Genomic DNA, 15137 nt, shown 5'->3' on the forward strand with positions numbered 1-15137 from the left:
ATCTTTAAGAAAAACTAAGGTTGACATATTTTATTATTATATATATATATTTTTGCGGTACGCGGGCCTCTCACTGTTGTGGCCTCTCCCGTTGCGGAGCACAGGCTCCGGACGCGCAGGCTCAGCGGCCATGGCTCACGGACCCAGCCGCTCTGCGGCATGTGGGATCTTCCCGGACCGGGGCACGAACCCGTGTCCCCTGCATCAGCAGGTGGACTCTCAACCACTGCGCCACCAGGGAAGCCTGACATATTTTAAATGGCAGTTACCCCAAGTCAAAGAAGTACTTGTTTATAGATGATTAACTCTCTGACAAAAAAGTTAGAGGGGCTAAGGAACTTTAAGTTTTAAGGCAATGCCACCTGAAAAATATAGTGATAGAAACTCTTATAATTCTGAACATTTTATAATACCTTATGGTTTAAAAAATTCTTCCACATATATTATTTCATTTGGGTCTCAAAACATTATAAAACCAGAAATGGGGACTCAGAGAGGTTATGTGGGAACCTGAAGTCTGGGTGCCCTGCCGTAGAACTGAAATTCAAGCCCAGACTTCCTAATTACTCTTTTTGTGCTGATTACACTATTTTATTTCAATGAAAGTCTACAGAAAAATCGCATTCAAGTCATGGAAATGTATCTTTATCTTTTAATTTGCATTGTTGTAGAAGAAATTTCATAATTGACCCATCACTGTTAACCATTAAGTAGCTGGTGTGACCTTCATGCTAAGTTGGACATAGCAGACTTTAAGAAGGCAGTTAAACAGTCAATCAACAGGACTAACTGAATCTTAATGTACTGAGTTTGTATGAGCAAATTGGCTTATCATGAATGTTATATAATCCTGTGTCCCATAGAGCAAAAGCCAGACTTTTAAATGAAAAGGCTATGAAAGGAAATGTTATAAATATGGTTTAATTCTACCCTCTAATTTCTCCTGTCGTGGTGCTCTGGGATGGGTATTTAGGAGACGGAGTTGTGCATAATGAAGCTCTTGGTGTTTTCTCCACACTCTGGCTTCATACAGGATTGCTAAGAGGGATGCCAAACCTGTGTGTGCAAAGTGGAAACACACACACAAGTATCACCCTCTCTTTTTCATAAAAACATAGGCAAGATTTGCAAAACCAGAAGCAAGGCCAAAGTGCTGCTTCATCTCTCACCCTCCGGGATTCTACAGAAATTTGTAAGCTTCAATATGGTTTAAAAGAAAGGATAATGTTTTAATTGGACTGCTGCACTCTAAGACGTACCTTTTAAGGAGCATGTTCCAAAAGAACTAGTCTTGAGAGAGATTCTATGAAAAAACAATCTGGAGGCCAAAGCACATGGGCATATTAAAGGATCTGAGAGGTCTGGCTGGAAAGAAGCTGCTTTAACTGCCCGAATGTATTTAATCATGGAAATTTAGGTTGAGTCAATATTCATTAACGTCTATAAAACACATTTTGGGAAACTGCTATAAAGTTGTGAGAGTGACTGTTTTTCTCCTAAATGTTCCATAACGTACACCTGAGTGCTGTCCTGCCGAAGAGTTCTCTTGGAAAGCTGTGTGCTAACTTCACTGATGCTGCTTTTCTTGAAATATTTTTAAAACTTCTACTTTTGGAATCCCCTTAAAAGCCTTTTATAAACCATATCATTAATCCAAAAAGAATAATTTTATATATCATTCTATACTAGTATAAATTTAATAATGTGATTATTATTTTATTATATATTTTATAACTTATATATTATAATTATATAATTATAATTTAAGTCATATATAATATTATATATTAGAATATTATTATATATAATAATTATAATAGCCACTATTTGTGGAATGCTTATATGTGCTAGCCACTTATATACAGTACCTCATAAAAATCCTGTGAATCTGATCCTATTATTATCCCCACGTACCTAGGGTCTAAGGCTATGTGGCTGTTAACAGTGTGAGGATTTAAACATGAGGATGCCTGACTCCAAAGCCCTTCTCTTAACTACCCAGTTTTAGAGTTATTTGGGTCATGAGTGGAATTAGCCAACTTGCTCATTTTCCTAAGAGTTTTAGTAAATTGGCTGTCCTCTTAAAGATGTCTGAAAGGAGCTGTCAACTCTGAGGGCAGTTTCCAAGGAGGAAATGGTTTGAGAAAAGGCAGCATCAATGGAATTGGTATGCAACAATGCAGGGTGACTACTTTGATAAATGAGATCATTCCTCATTGCATTTTTTTTTTTTTTTTTTGCGGTACCCTCTCACTGTTGTGGTCTCTCCCGTTGCGGAGCACAGGCTCCGGACACGCAGGCTCAGCGGCCATGACTCACGGGCCCAGCCGCTCCGCTGCATGTGGGATCTTCCCGGACCGGGGCACGAACCCCGTGTCCCCTGCATCGGCAGGCGAACTCTCAAACACTGCGCCACCAGGGAAGCTCATTCCTCATTGCATTTTAAGCTCTAGGCTTTGAGTACTAAACAAAAATAACAGTAGAGAGTATCATGGTAGTCTGAGGCTTCTGAGCACCCTGTGGCTCTGATTTTTCTGTGTCCTGGACCACAGCCCAAGTATAACCTGTCTCTGTCCCTGTCCCCAGAGACCTGACACTGTGGACTCAGTGTTGTCTAGCAGAGAATCCTTGGGGAAGCGGCCCGACAGCATGCTTTCATTTCCAAGGTCAGTGCTTTCCTCCACAGTTTCCTCCAGGCACAGCAATCCCTGGGGACCTATTGATGGAACTGGACAGTGTGTCACACTTGAGTTTTCTAGCTCATGCTCTCTCTCTCTCTCTCTATCTCTCTCTGTTGCTCTCAGTGCTCCAACAAATAAGAGTTTATTGCATACACTTTCTGTAGTTAAGTTAAAAGACAACGGCACTTAGGATACTCTTTTTTTAAACTATTCTTGGTTCCCTGGAAATTTTCATACTACCTCCCACCAACCTTAGTCCTTGCAGTATTAGTAAAATTCTTCTCACCCGGTAGGCTTTGCTCTACCTTTCACCCCTTCTCTGACCTAGTTTCTTCCTTGTCCTGCCGTCTAGACTACCTCCTCTCTGAGCTCTGTTTTTTACCACTGAAGCAGCTAGAAAGACAAGATACAGCTTCACTCCAAGAGCATAGTGGGCATTACCAGCAGCTGCTGCTGACAATGATTACAATAATGGTAATGATAACAATAATGATAACAATAGCAATGATAGTTATCTATGGAGCACTTACTAGATGCTAGGTATTGTTAAGCACTTTCTCAGTAGTCTTGTATTTAATCTTTACTACAACCATTTGAGATACATATTATAATTTTATTCACTTTATAGAGGAGCAAAATTAGTTGTAATTTTAAATCTTTTTTAAATTTTTAATTAAAAATTTTTATTGGAGTATAGTTGATTTACAATGTTGTGTTAGTTTTAGGTGTACAGCATGTAATTTTAATTCTTTTTTTTTTTTTTAACAAGTGAAGTGACAGGATGCAGTATTAAAAGCACTGGAATAGGAATCAGGAGACTTGGGTTTTATTTCCAGTTTGTTCATTACTTACCCATTATTAGCTCTTAATAATGTTTTTAATCTTAATTGCTGTGCCATTAACTGCTATGCATTTTGGGTAAAGGAAGTTTAGGAAATAGTAACCAGCTTCCCAAAGTATTATTTTCTCTCTCTCTCTCTTTTTTTCTTTCTCATGTTTTTGAGTCTGTGACACCCTCTTGTGTTTGTTGGTTTGGAACAAGTCCCTCCTGGAAAAACTGTATGCCACAGACCTCAGCAAAATCAGTGTAAGGGGGAGAATAAGCCTTAAAGATTAATGAGTCCAATCCCCTCATCTTACGGATGAAATGGTTACAAAACTGAGGGGCCAATCCAGAAATAAAACCATGGCTCCTGACTGTTTCAGTGTTGCTTCCATTGTAGCATGTTGCCTTACTCATTAAATATAAATCAGTGGTTTCCAAATAGTTTTCTTTTGATTATATTTTGGAAGGCAAATTTGGCTGTCCTCCTGGACATAGTTTGGCTTAAGCAATCCAGGAGGGAAATAATTGCAGTTAGTTAAGGAACAGAGATGGAAGTTCCTGTCAAGTAGCCTAGAAATGGACATGAGGACTCAAATATTCAAAACAACTGTAGGTGTTTCATTTATTTGAAGTCTGACCCTTGAATTTACTGCAAGTACCACCTCTGCCCCACCCTTCCTTCCCAACTCTAACCCAGCACTCCGTTCCTGAGACCAGAGAAAATCTACAACTACACATACCAACTAAACAAACCCCTTCCTCCCTTGCCTTTGCAAGTCCCTCACTTTTGCCTGGGGAGAGGATGGAGAAGTGGGGAGGAGAAAGAGGGAGGAGAGGAGTGGTTTTTTCTGGGCGTACCCTGCCTACCAGGCTATGAATCCTTGCCTTCAAGCTATCCAATGACTACCTTTCACTGTTTCAGGCCTATGGCATCTGGTTACAGAACTAGAAAAGACAAATTCAAGCTGATATAAAAAACAAAACTTAAATCCAGGTCTTCAAAGCAATTTATCTATATAAAAAGGGGGAGGGTCGTCGTTGGCTCCCAAAGAGAATGAGTCCATGATTTGTACTTAGTAAATAAAAGCACTTGCCTCCTTGAGAGAAGTAGGCTTATTTCATTCAGAATCAGTGAGCAAGCATGGCTGCTTCTCAGAACTGGGAGTTTACACAGTCACTTATGGACAAGTATCTTGGTTCATTCCTAGGATTGAGCTCAAGGAGATGGAGAACAAACTGCCTATGGAGACCACTGCAGAAGAAGGTGGACAGAATGGACAAAGGAAGAGCAAGTTAAAAGACCAGTCAGACAAAGAAGAAGGCGTCCGAGGTAGGTCGATGATTTCTGGGTATAATCTGTCACTCTTTACTACTTATGAGCCAAGCCATACTGCTTAGCAACTCCTATGGCCAGAGTAAATAAAGTTAGTTTCATGAATAATCACTGTATTCTTCTCTCTAACAAACATCTTCTATTCCTGGAATCTTGTGTCTCACCTTAACCACTTTATGACTCTCAGACTCTTGAACTGTGACCTCTTTGCTGGCTCTGCACAGCTCAAAATTTAGCTGCCTGTAAGGTCCAGGCAGCTAACATAAATGCATGAACTGGGCTGGGTGTCACATGATAGGGAGACATGTGAGCATAAATAATAATTTTTATGAAAAATGAAGAGAGGTAGTTTTATATCTTTGATATCTGGCTTTATAGAAGATAGTGGATTCTTATATCTGCGTCTTCATATAATCTGGTGTGATATGTTGTTTTGGTTGAATCATGTGAAGAAAATCTTAGGACTTCAAAGACTTTTTGAAAGGGTCCTAGGGATCCCCAGGGGTTGCCAAACTACCCTTTGATAAAGTAGTCTAGCAGATTATTGATCTGTGGAAATGTGGGCCAAGTGGTAGCAAATTTTCTGATTCCTCAAGAGAAGCAGATATCCTGACATATGAAATCTATTGACAGTTAAATTTTGGCAACCAATTTACATTGAAACAAAAATGCTAACTGGACCAAACAAAATATATATCAATGGGTAAACATTGGCTTGTGAATGTTGGTTTTGTGACATGTGGCCTACAGGATTACATACAAACTTTTAGCCTAATACTCACATGCTTTCATTCTTTAGCTTCATTTGTCACTGTTCCTTACAGACTCTTTCTTTGAGCAAAGTTGTCTATTTATGCTCTTCTAACATGCCTTGCCCTTCCTCAACTTCATGCTTCTGTTCACTCTTTTTCTCCTGCCTGGAATTCCCTTCCTTATTTTACAGTCTATCCCAATCCTACTCTCCTCTTTGTACCCTTTTCACATCTCACTTCCTCCATGAAAACTCCTCTCATCAGTGGATTCTGAAGTGGCTTCTCTCTTCTTTGAACATTAGAGATTGCACCATTTATTTGAGATTTAGACATTCTGCATCATTGTCCTGAGTTGCTATTTATATAATGTGTGTAAATCACTTTGTACTGTTGGCAGGTGGTAAGACCTCCACAAATGACAGCTCTCATGTTTTCTGTTTATATCTTATTTTTCCTCTTCAGCTGTATTTATTGAAAGATCTTTAAGGGCAGAGACTTGCCTCTTTGTATTTTCTAAAGTGCCCAGCCAGAGCTTTGCATGTAATAAGTATACAGCAAAAAATATATATATTTTAACCACACTAGGGCAAGGGACAATATTTTAAAGATAAGAAAGTGTATCTTATGTGAACAATTTCCCTAGTAAAATTATGAGTTTTAAAAAATCTGTGTTAAGTAGAAACCGCCTATGTAGAGTTGAAAGGAAACTCACTTTCATTCATTCTACAGAGATCTTATCACCCAAGGTAATTCAAGATAGACAAGCTATCTCCCCCACCAAAGCAACAAATGTCAGTTTCCCGTACAAACTGGAGCAGAATGGGAGTGGTGGGAAGAATATGAACATTGAAAGGTAATACATTGGGTATTTCCTTTCTTTCTTCCTCCCTCCCTCCCTCCCTCCCTCCCTCTATCCCTCTCTCTCTCTCTCTCTCTCTCCCCCTTTCTTTCATTCTTTCTTTCTTTTCTTCCTTCCTTCCTTCCTTCCTTTCTTTCTTTCTTTTCTTTTTCTTTCTTTCTTTTCTTTCTTTCTTTTTCTTTCTTTCTTTCTTTCTTTCTTTCTTTCTTTCTTTCTTTTCTTCCTTCCTTCCTTCCCTCCCTCCCTCCCTCCCTCCCTCCCTCCCTCTTCCTTCCTTCCTTCCTTCCTTCCTTCCTTCCTTCCTTCCTTCCTTTCTTCCTTCCTTCCTTTCTTTCTTTCTTTCTTTCTTTCTTTCTTTCTTCCTTTCTTCCTTTCTTCCTTCCTTCCTTCCTTCCTTCCTTCCTTCCTTCCTTCCTTCCTTCCTTCCTTCCTTCCTTTCTTTCTTTCTTTCTTTCTTTCTTTTCTTCCCTTCTCTCCCTCTCTTTCCTGCACTGGGTCTTCATTGTGGCACATGGGTTCTTCTTTGTTGCAGCGTGTGGGCTTCTCTAGTGCTAATTGTGGCACGTGGGCTCCAGAGTGCTCGGGCTCAGTAGTTGTGGCGTGTGGCCTTAGTTGCCCCATGGCATGTGGGATCTTAGTTCCCCGACCAGGGATCGAACCCACATCCCCTGCATTGGAATGCAGATTCTTAACCACTGGACCACCAGGGAAGTCCCTGCGTATTTTTTGTGTTGCACTTTACTAAGTATATTTTCAAGTCCTATCTTGATGCAGGGAATTTTAAATAAGTGTTCATTGATTCATTCCTTCATCCACTATTCTTGATGCTACATTCTAGGTGCTGGGGATAATCAAGATGACCAGGGCTCACAATCTGTGGGAAAGCCAGAGTGATAAATTATGATTCAGTAGGATAAATGCTATGACAGAGGTGGAAACAAAGTAGCACAGAGGAGGAAACATTTAACTTTCCTTGTGGTTTTGGGAAAACCTGTGTTGTTTTCTGAGTGTGCGGATATTAAGATGTGACACAGGTTCATATTTAGATCAAATTGGAAAGCATTTTTGCCAAACATGGCTGGCACTCAATAAATGTTCTTTGAGCAAATGAATGTATTACAATTTATGATGGTCCTGTTTTCTTCTTATATCAGAAGATTTCTATTTTCTCCTCTCCCTTTGTGTAGGATACTTTTTAAGACCTCAGATCAGAAATTATGGTTCTGATAAGTATCTATTGAGCATCTACTATATATCTTTCACTGTGCTGTCAACTTTCAATTTATTAATGTCACAATATATCAGCTATCATATGTGTAATTTAGGTGCTTTGTGGATTCCTAAAGTCATGCTCAAAACCCTAGGCATGCTTCTTTTGAGTAATCTCGTTATGAAAGATAATTGAGAATTAAATGTCTAGTACTTTGGAATTTAGCTCAATCCAACAAACATTGAGCACCACTGTGTGCCGGGCACTGTTTGGACACTGAAGCTATAAAGCTATGAGACATAAAAGACGTATAAACCAACTTTCATAAACTTAGTCTTGTAGAGAGATTGAGGCTAAAGAAATAATGCCCGTGATGAAGATAACAAAAGAAAGTACAGAGGCTGCAAAGAGGAGGGAGTAATTATTAGGGATTCCTAGTAAAGGCTTTCTATAGAAGTTGACCAAACAATGTTTTTTTTTTGGTTTTTGGTTTTTTTCTGATTACTAAAGTAATACATCTTTATCACAGAAATTCTGGAAGAAATGAGAAAAGCAAGAGATACAAAACAATCACCCATAACCCCACTAAATAGAGGAAACTTTCAGTAACGTTATGGGTGTACATCCTTCATTTCAATGCATATATAATATGTACATATATTTATACTTGAAACATATAGATACATTTTAAACAAAACTGAGATCATATCATATGAACCTTTGGTACACAACAAAAAGTGGTGAAAATTTCCCTATGGCTTTAAATATTCTAAAACATGAACAAATTGTTGCTCATCATCTCATTGATTAGACCTTTTGTTTAGCCCATCTCCTGTGGGATACTTAGATGGTTTTTAGTTTTTTATATTATAAATAATGTTGTATCAAATATAATCACACATAATTCTCTGCACACACCTGCGTATTCTGTAGGATAAAAACTTTGAAGTGAAATTTCGGAGATAAGGGATGAGCCCATTTTTCATGCTTTTGATACACATTACCAGTTATCCTCAGGAAGATTGTACCAAATTATCTCCCCAGTAGCAGTAATGTGAGGGACTGCTGTGTTCTCCACGGCTTTGCTAATACTAGACACTGTACCCTCCACGCACCCAGGGTAAAAGCTAAAGTCATTACTGTGGCCGTCAAGGTCCTGCCTGATCTCTGACCTCTCTCCTACTTTTCGCCCACTAACTCATCTTCCTCAAGCCATACTGAACACAGGCATGCTCCCACTTCAAGGTCTTAGTGCTCATTTGCTCTGCTAGGTCCTTTTCCATCAGATATCTGATTATTATTATTCCTTTACTGCCTTCAGATATCTGCTCAAATTTCACCTTTTTGGTGAAAACTCCCCTAGCCATTCTATTCATGATTTAATACTCCATTCCTCCAGCATTGCATGGCATTTATCATCACTGAACAGACTATAGAATTCACTCATTTACCTTGTTTATGGGCTGTCTACCCCCATCAGCATGTCAATTCCATGAGGACAGAGCTTTTTTTATGTGTATTTTGTTCTTTACTACCTCTCCCATGCTTAGAGCAGTACATATAGTAAACACTCAATAAATTTTTGGAGAATGAATAAATTTTATCCCAATTTCACTGAATTGGTAACTGAGACTTTGTAAGATTACCCAGCTTGTCTAATGCCAGTCAGCTTCTAATAAAGAAAGCTGGGCTTTGAACCCACTCAGGTTTATCTGATATAAAGCCTGGGTTCTTAACCTCTATACATGTAGATGCTCTAAAGAAAACCACTGAGATATTTTTCATTTTCTTATATTTATACTTGTTTCTAAAATTATCATTAATAATTGATGATAATTGATGTCAGACTACGTTAACTTTAATTAATGTTACATTGTTTTTTATAGATTACGATCTCTGGGTGGTCTGAAAAATGACAATGAAATGAAGCCTAAAATTTCTCCAGCCACTTCTTGCCAGTATCATAATAGGACAGGACAGGTACAGTGTCTTCAAAGAAACAAAACCCAGTCAGAATCTTCCTCTGACTTCTGTTTCTCAGAGAGAATTCTGGGAATTGCTCTTTCTTTAATATATGAGTATGGCTCAAGTACTCAGGACCCATAATTGGACTGGGATAAATCTATCTACTAGTCAAAATCTACTAGTTCACAGAAATAGGGTTGGAAAATCTCCACTTTCCAGTTGCTATAAACACATCTGTTCAGGCAAGAGTTTATTAAATCCTCTGGAATATTTGTGGGGTCTTCTCTGAAAACTCACTTGGCTAATATCTTTAATACTTCCTTTTATGAAGTGTACTTCTTGATACACCTAGCCTTTGGAGAGCTTGGGAAGGGAATGCACAGGCAAAAAGGTAAAAGGTAAAAATCAATTTGCCCTGAAACTTGGTGTTACAGGAAATGTGTTATGTATGCTTGCAACGAGCACAGCGGAATTCCCCATTGTACTACGGTGAGGAGAGGAAAAGGAGAGAGATGGAAGATGAGCTACTCCTACAGCAGTATCAGATGCTGAAAGATCAAGAGTCTGTCTTCAAAGAGCAGGTAGGTCAACACCTCGGTTAAGGAGTGTTTAACATGGGACAGGAGAACGTGATTATAAAACACCATTTAAAAAGTTCCATCGTGTGTCTGTACTGTAACATATTGAACCATTTACTTACTGCTGAACTAAAGCTTAGGTGGTGTCCAAGTTTTCACTAATAGTAAACAGTCTTGGGATGAATATCGATGCAGCTGATGTTTGTACGTGTCACTGATTCCCCCCACCACCTCCCCATGAAGACTGAGTTCTATTATTTATTTATTGGCCAGAGCGTGCAGCTTGTGGGATCTTCGTTCCCCAACTAGGGATTGAACCCGGGCCCCTAGCAGTGAGAAGGCCAAGTCCTAACTGCTGGACCACCAGGGAATTCCCAAGACTGAGTTTTAAAGGTGGAACTCCTGGATTATATAGCTTTATTTTTTTATTTCTCATAAAATATAATCCCAGTCAGGGCTTTTCCCTTCACATTCATGGCCTACCTCAAGTAAAGACAGAATGGCACCTTTGCATTTGCTTTATCCCAATTTCTGTGATCTCCAATAACTGGCCTTACTGTCCTCTCCTGCATTTGTGATACCAGAGGTAACCACTCATGAAATCATCCGTTCCTTCTTACGATCCCTGTAGAGGTGGTGCCTGGAGCCCAAGAATGGGAAACAGAAGCCCACTTAAAAAAAAAAAAAATCTATGAACACATCAGAAAGTATTTACCATTGCCTCCAAAAGGCAGGTTTCTACCTTGGTTGGGTTACCTTAATACAGTAGAATTAAATTTTTAAAAGCTCTATTTCAATATGTGATTTTTTTTTTCTCAAAGATGCAAAGTCTGGCTAGTAGAGAACAGAATCAAAAAAATGCTGCTTATAATCTTGGAGTTGCTGAAGCTGTAAGAATCCACAAGAATGAGAAACCTGAATTTCATGTAAGAGTCTTTTCGAAATTTCTAGGGCTGATACCTGCCCTACTTGTGAGCATTTGGATCCACTCTCCGCATTGCACCAATTTTTTAAAAATGGTAGAGGTAAAAAGAGGCTTGTGCAAGGCTGAAGCTTCCTTCCAGGGCAGGAGTGGTCCAGGATCTGCCTCCACACCATTCACATTCATAATACAGTTCCTACTAGTCATGAGAGCATTTGTTAATGATAGTAATTTTCAACCAGGACCTGGGAGAGGTGGGGATAGGGACAGTATATTAAATTCCTGCCCCAGGATCAGATGATCTCAGTAGAGAACCAGCATCCCCTGGGAGCTTGCTGGAAATGCAGAATCTAGGGTGCCACCTCAGACCTCCAGAATGAGAATCTACGTTTGAACAAGATACTTAGATGATTTGTAGTTTCCTTAAAGTTTGAGAACCCCAGCTTCAGAGGGACGTGAGCCACCTGTTTTGCCATTGATTTAATGTTTCCAATCATGATGTGCCTACCTTTATTTCTGCCTGAATCTTCCTTTTTCACCTCACTATCTAGGCAGTGTGACACTCTGGACATACACCTAATAAAATAGATTTTCTTTATTCATCATCAAGCATTCATTGAATTCCTTTGTGCTGGCCACTCTGCTAGTGGCTAGGAATACAAAGATGAATAACACAAGGTCCCTCTCTAAAGTCTCAGGATAGTGGGGGAGAGAGATTTACAGAGACAAGAGTGTGATATACTAAATTCTATGATAAATCTTTGAACAGAGCAAAGAGGAGAGTCACTTAACCCAGACCAGAGATCTGAGAAGACTTCCTGGCATACAGGAGTTAGGTAAAGAAGTGAATGGAGGAAAAAACCTTCCGGGCAGGGGCAATAGGGAAGGAGGAAGAGGGGGCACCATGCTTTTGAGCTTTAGGTACTCTCTCTCTCTCCTCTTAGATAGATATAAGGTCCACATTATATATTTATTACTGCCTACTTTGTATCTCCTCTTTGTTATAACCGTAGATACCTTAAAGTGAAAAGGCCAGAACAGAAGTTTTGATTCCCCTTCTCAGACTGTTCTTCTCCCAGCCTTCCCATTTTAGCAAGTGGTATCACCAGCCAGACAGTTGCATGAACCCCATACCTAAAAGTGATCCTAGACTACTACTCCTCAGTCACCCACATCCAACCATCTGCAAGCCCACTTGCCTTCACCTCCAAAAGCCATCCAATATCTCTCTATGTCTCTTCAACATCAATGTCACCACCCTAATCCAAGTCACGTTAGAAGGCCCAACTTTTTTTTAAAAAATATTTATTTATTTATTTTGTTGCATTGGGTCTTAGTTGTGACAGGTGGGCTCCTTAGTTGTGGCACGTGAACTCTTAGTTGTGGCATGCATGTGGGATCTAGTTCCCCAACCAGGGGTCGAACCCAGGCCCCCTGCAATGGGAGCGTGGAGTCTTAACCACTTTGCCACCAGGGAAGTCCCAGAAAGCCCAACTTTTGCACTACTTCCCTAGTCAGGCTCTCTGCTTGCCCTCCTACAATCTGTTCTCCACACAGCAGCCAAGGTGATCTTTTAAAACTGTTACCAACGGGCTTCCCTGGTGGTGCAGTGGTTGAGAGTCCGCCTGCCGATGCAGGGGACACGGGTTCGTGCCCCAGTCCGGGAAGATCCCACATGCTGTGGAGTGGCTGGGCCCGTGAGCCATGGCCGCTGAGCCTGCGCGTCTGGAGCCTGTGCTCTGCAATGGGAGAGGCCACAACAGTGAGAGGCACGCGTACCGAAAAGAAAAAATGTAAAACTGTTCACCAAAACAGATCATTCTCTGGTTTAAAGCCTCTAATGGCCTTCCACTGAATTAAAATAAAATCCAAACGCCTTACCTTGACTTATCAAGTCCTCCTGGTTTGGCCTGTTTCCCTCTTTGAGCTCATCTGCTCTACTCTCGCCTTGCTCACTATGCCTCAGCCACATAGACCTTCTTTCTGCTTGTTTCCATCTAGTGTCTTTACACTTGCTGATCCTTCTGTATAGGACACCGGTCCCCTGATATTTGCAGTGGAGGTGATTCAGTCACCTCCCTAATAAAATCCTTCCTTAATAACCAGTTTAGCCCCATTCCCACCTGGACACTCGCTATGAGAAGAGCTTCATAGTACCTATCACTACCTTAAATTATCTGTGTGTGGTTTGCTTGTTGGCTGTCTGTCTCGTGCACCAGCATGCAGGCTCAATGAGCGTGAGGCTCTCTGTGGATCGCTGTTCTTGATCACGGCTGGGTTCCCAGTGTCTAGCGTGGCTAGGCTCAGAGCAGGAGCTCAGTTTTCCCTCTTCCACTTCCTCGCAGTCCCTGCTCATGCTTCTGCACTCACTCAGAATTCCTCCTCCTTTCAGTATGCAAGTTGTAAGTACTAGCGGAGGGCCTACTCCGTGAAGTCCTTTTTCGTCTCCCTCTCAGTTCTGCTCAGATTCATCCCTGAGCGTACTCATATGATTCTGTGGGTCACTAGCTGGTCAATGTGTTGAGGTCTGAGCACACATTATAAATTAATCAAGGCTTTCTGATTGATTTTAGTCTTCTGAATGATTACCCTTATTCTTTGTTGCTTTTTAGTATTCTTGAATAAATGAGTTGCTTCTCTTTCATTCTAGAAATCCTTCTTGTTTGATAAACGGCCACTCAGTCCTGAGATTAATGCTCTTAAGCAAGAGGAATATTCCCAAAGTCTCCTGAAACAAATGTGTCACAGACGGGAAAAGGACATAAAGCAAAGACAAAACAGAGAGATGATGGACCGCCTGGAACAAGTGCAGCTGACAGAGGAGTGAGTCTAGCCAGACATGCTCTGAAAAATGGATTCGGAATGTTCACATGATGCTTCTTTCCATGTGGGATTGGATCAGCGTTGGTAGTTTCATTAGCACAACTGTAACCAACTGAGCAAACTAACCCAGCTAGCAGCCAGTACCATAGCCTAACACTTCGTTAGAAACATGGAAAAGCCAGCATTATTAGAGTAATCGTTAGAGTAATGATTGCTGTCTATAATCATTTTAATTACAGAGTATCGTTTTGTATTGTTTTGTGATCACTAATCTTGGTAGACGGAGGAAGGGACTTGTCTTGAGCAGGCTTCATTCCCAGCTATTCCCAGGTAGCCTCAAGGCAAAGCTGAGTGGTATTATAAGTATGAAGTGTGTCCTATGGAACCTGAGGGCAGGAATGTATGGGGGACCCAGGAAGACTGAACCAGGAACTAAAACCCATATAAAAAAAGCTTTCCGTCTGCTCACACCCCAGCTCCTTAGCTGACATTGTCTGTATTCCAGCTTACAGTTGGATGAATTTCAGTCTCAATTCCAAATTTTCAGGAAAGAGAATCTGATTGGTCCTGCTTGAGTTATCTGAGGCCTGGGGTAGGGTCAGGGCCACAGAGTTCAAACATGCCTAAGTGGGCCATACTTCTGCTACTGAGGTCAGGAGAGCAATTAAGGAGGCTACTATGGTGTGAGAGAAACTCCTAAAACAAATAAGAATCTAGTTTCTGTGACCAAAAAACTATTTCCATAAAATGCATATGTTCCATTATATTCACTTTACAGATCATGTGGAGGTTGCATATAATAGATTCATTTTATAATAGGAAAGACCGCTCTTCTTAAAAGGAATCTTATGATGAGTCATTGTATTGCATGCAGAGACACTTCCTGCTTTCCTATCTAGATTTTTTTAAGCATGGGGGGAGGAGGGGTGCCTGTCTTAATGATAGTGCATTTGGACTATATGGTTGGTCACTTGCTTATACCTGCCCATCCATCCCTGTCCAACACATTGTCCACTAGCCTATGGATTTGAATTACTCTTTTTTTTCTTAAAATGAAAGCTCCTAGAAGGAAATATCACTTTTCATCAGGCTCTTATTCCTATTAATATTTATTAAACATGTTTTGTTGATGTTAATCTGTATTACTAAACACTCTATAACAAACTGTGGTCCCACCTTCTCTTATTC

At 40.3% G+C, this 15137-nt stretch overlaps 1 protein-coding gene across 1 annotated transcript in view; it reads left to right on the top strand.

The window, feature by feature from the left end:
• CCDC81 (coiled-coil domain containing 81) overlaps nt 1-15137 on the top strand; it is a 38028-nt gene that overhangs the window by 13594 nt on the left and 9297 nt on the right. Inside the window, exons 6-12 of the mRNA XM_060304343.1 lie at nt 2587-2666; nt 4716-4837; nt 6322-6445; nt 9548-9641; nt 10061-10207; nt 11026-11130; nt 13777-13949. Coding sequence (XP_060160326.1) covers nt 2587-2666; nt 4716-4837; nt 6322-6445; nt 9548-9641; nt 10061-10207; nt 11026-11130; nt 13777-13949 — 845 coding nt within the window. The remainder of the gene's footprint in view (nt 1-2586; nt 2667-4715; nt 4838-6321; nt 6446-9547; nt 9642-10060; nt 10208-11025; nt 11131-13776; nt 13950-15137) is intronic.

Source organism: Globicephala melas, chromosome 8, assembly GCF_963455315.2.
Source record: "Globicephala melas chromosome 8, mGloMel1.2, whole genome shotgun sequence".
Classification (NCBI taxonomy): Eukaryota; Metazoa; Chordata; class Mammalia; order Artiodactyla; family Delphinidae; genus Globicephala; species Globicephala melas.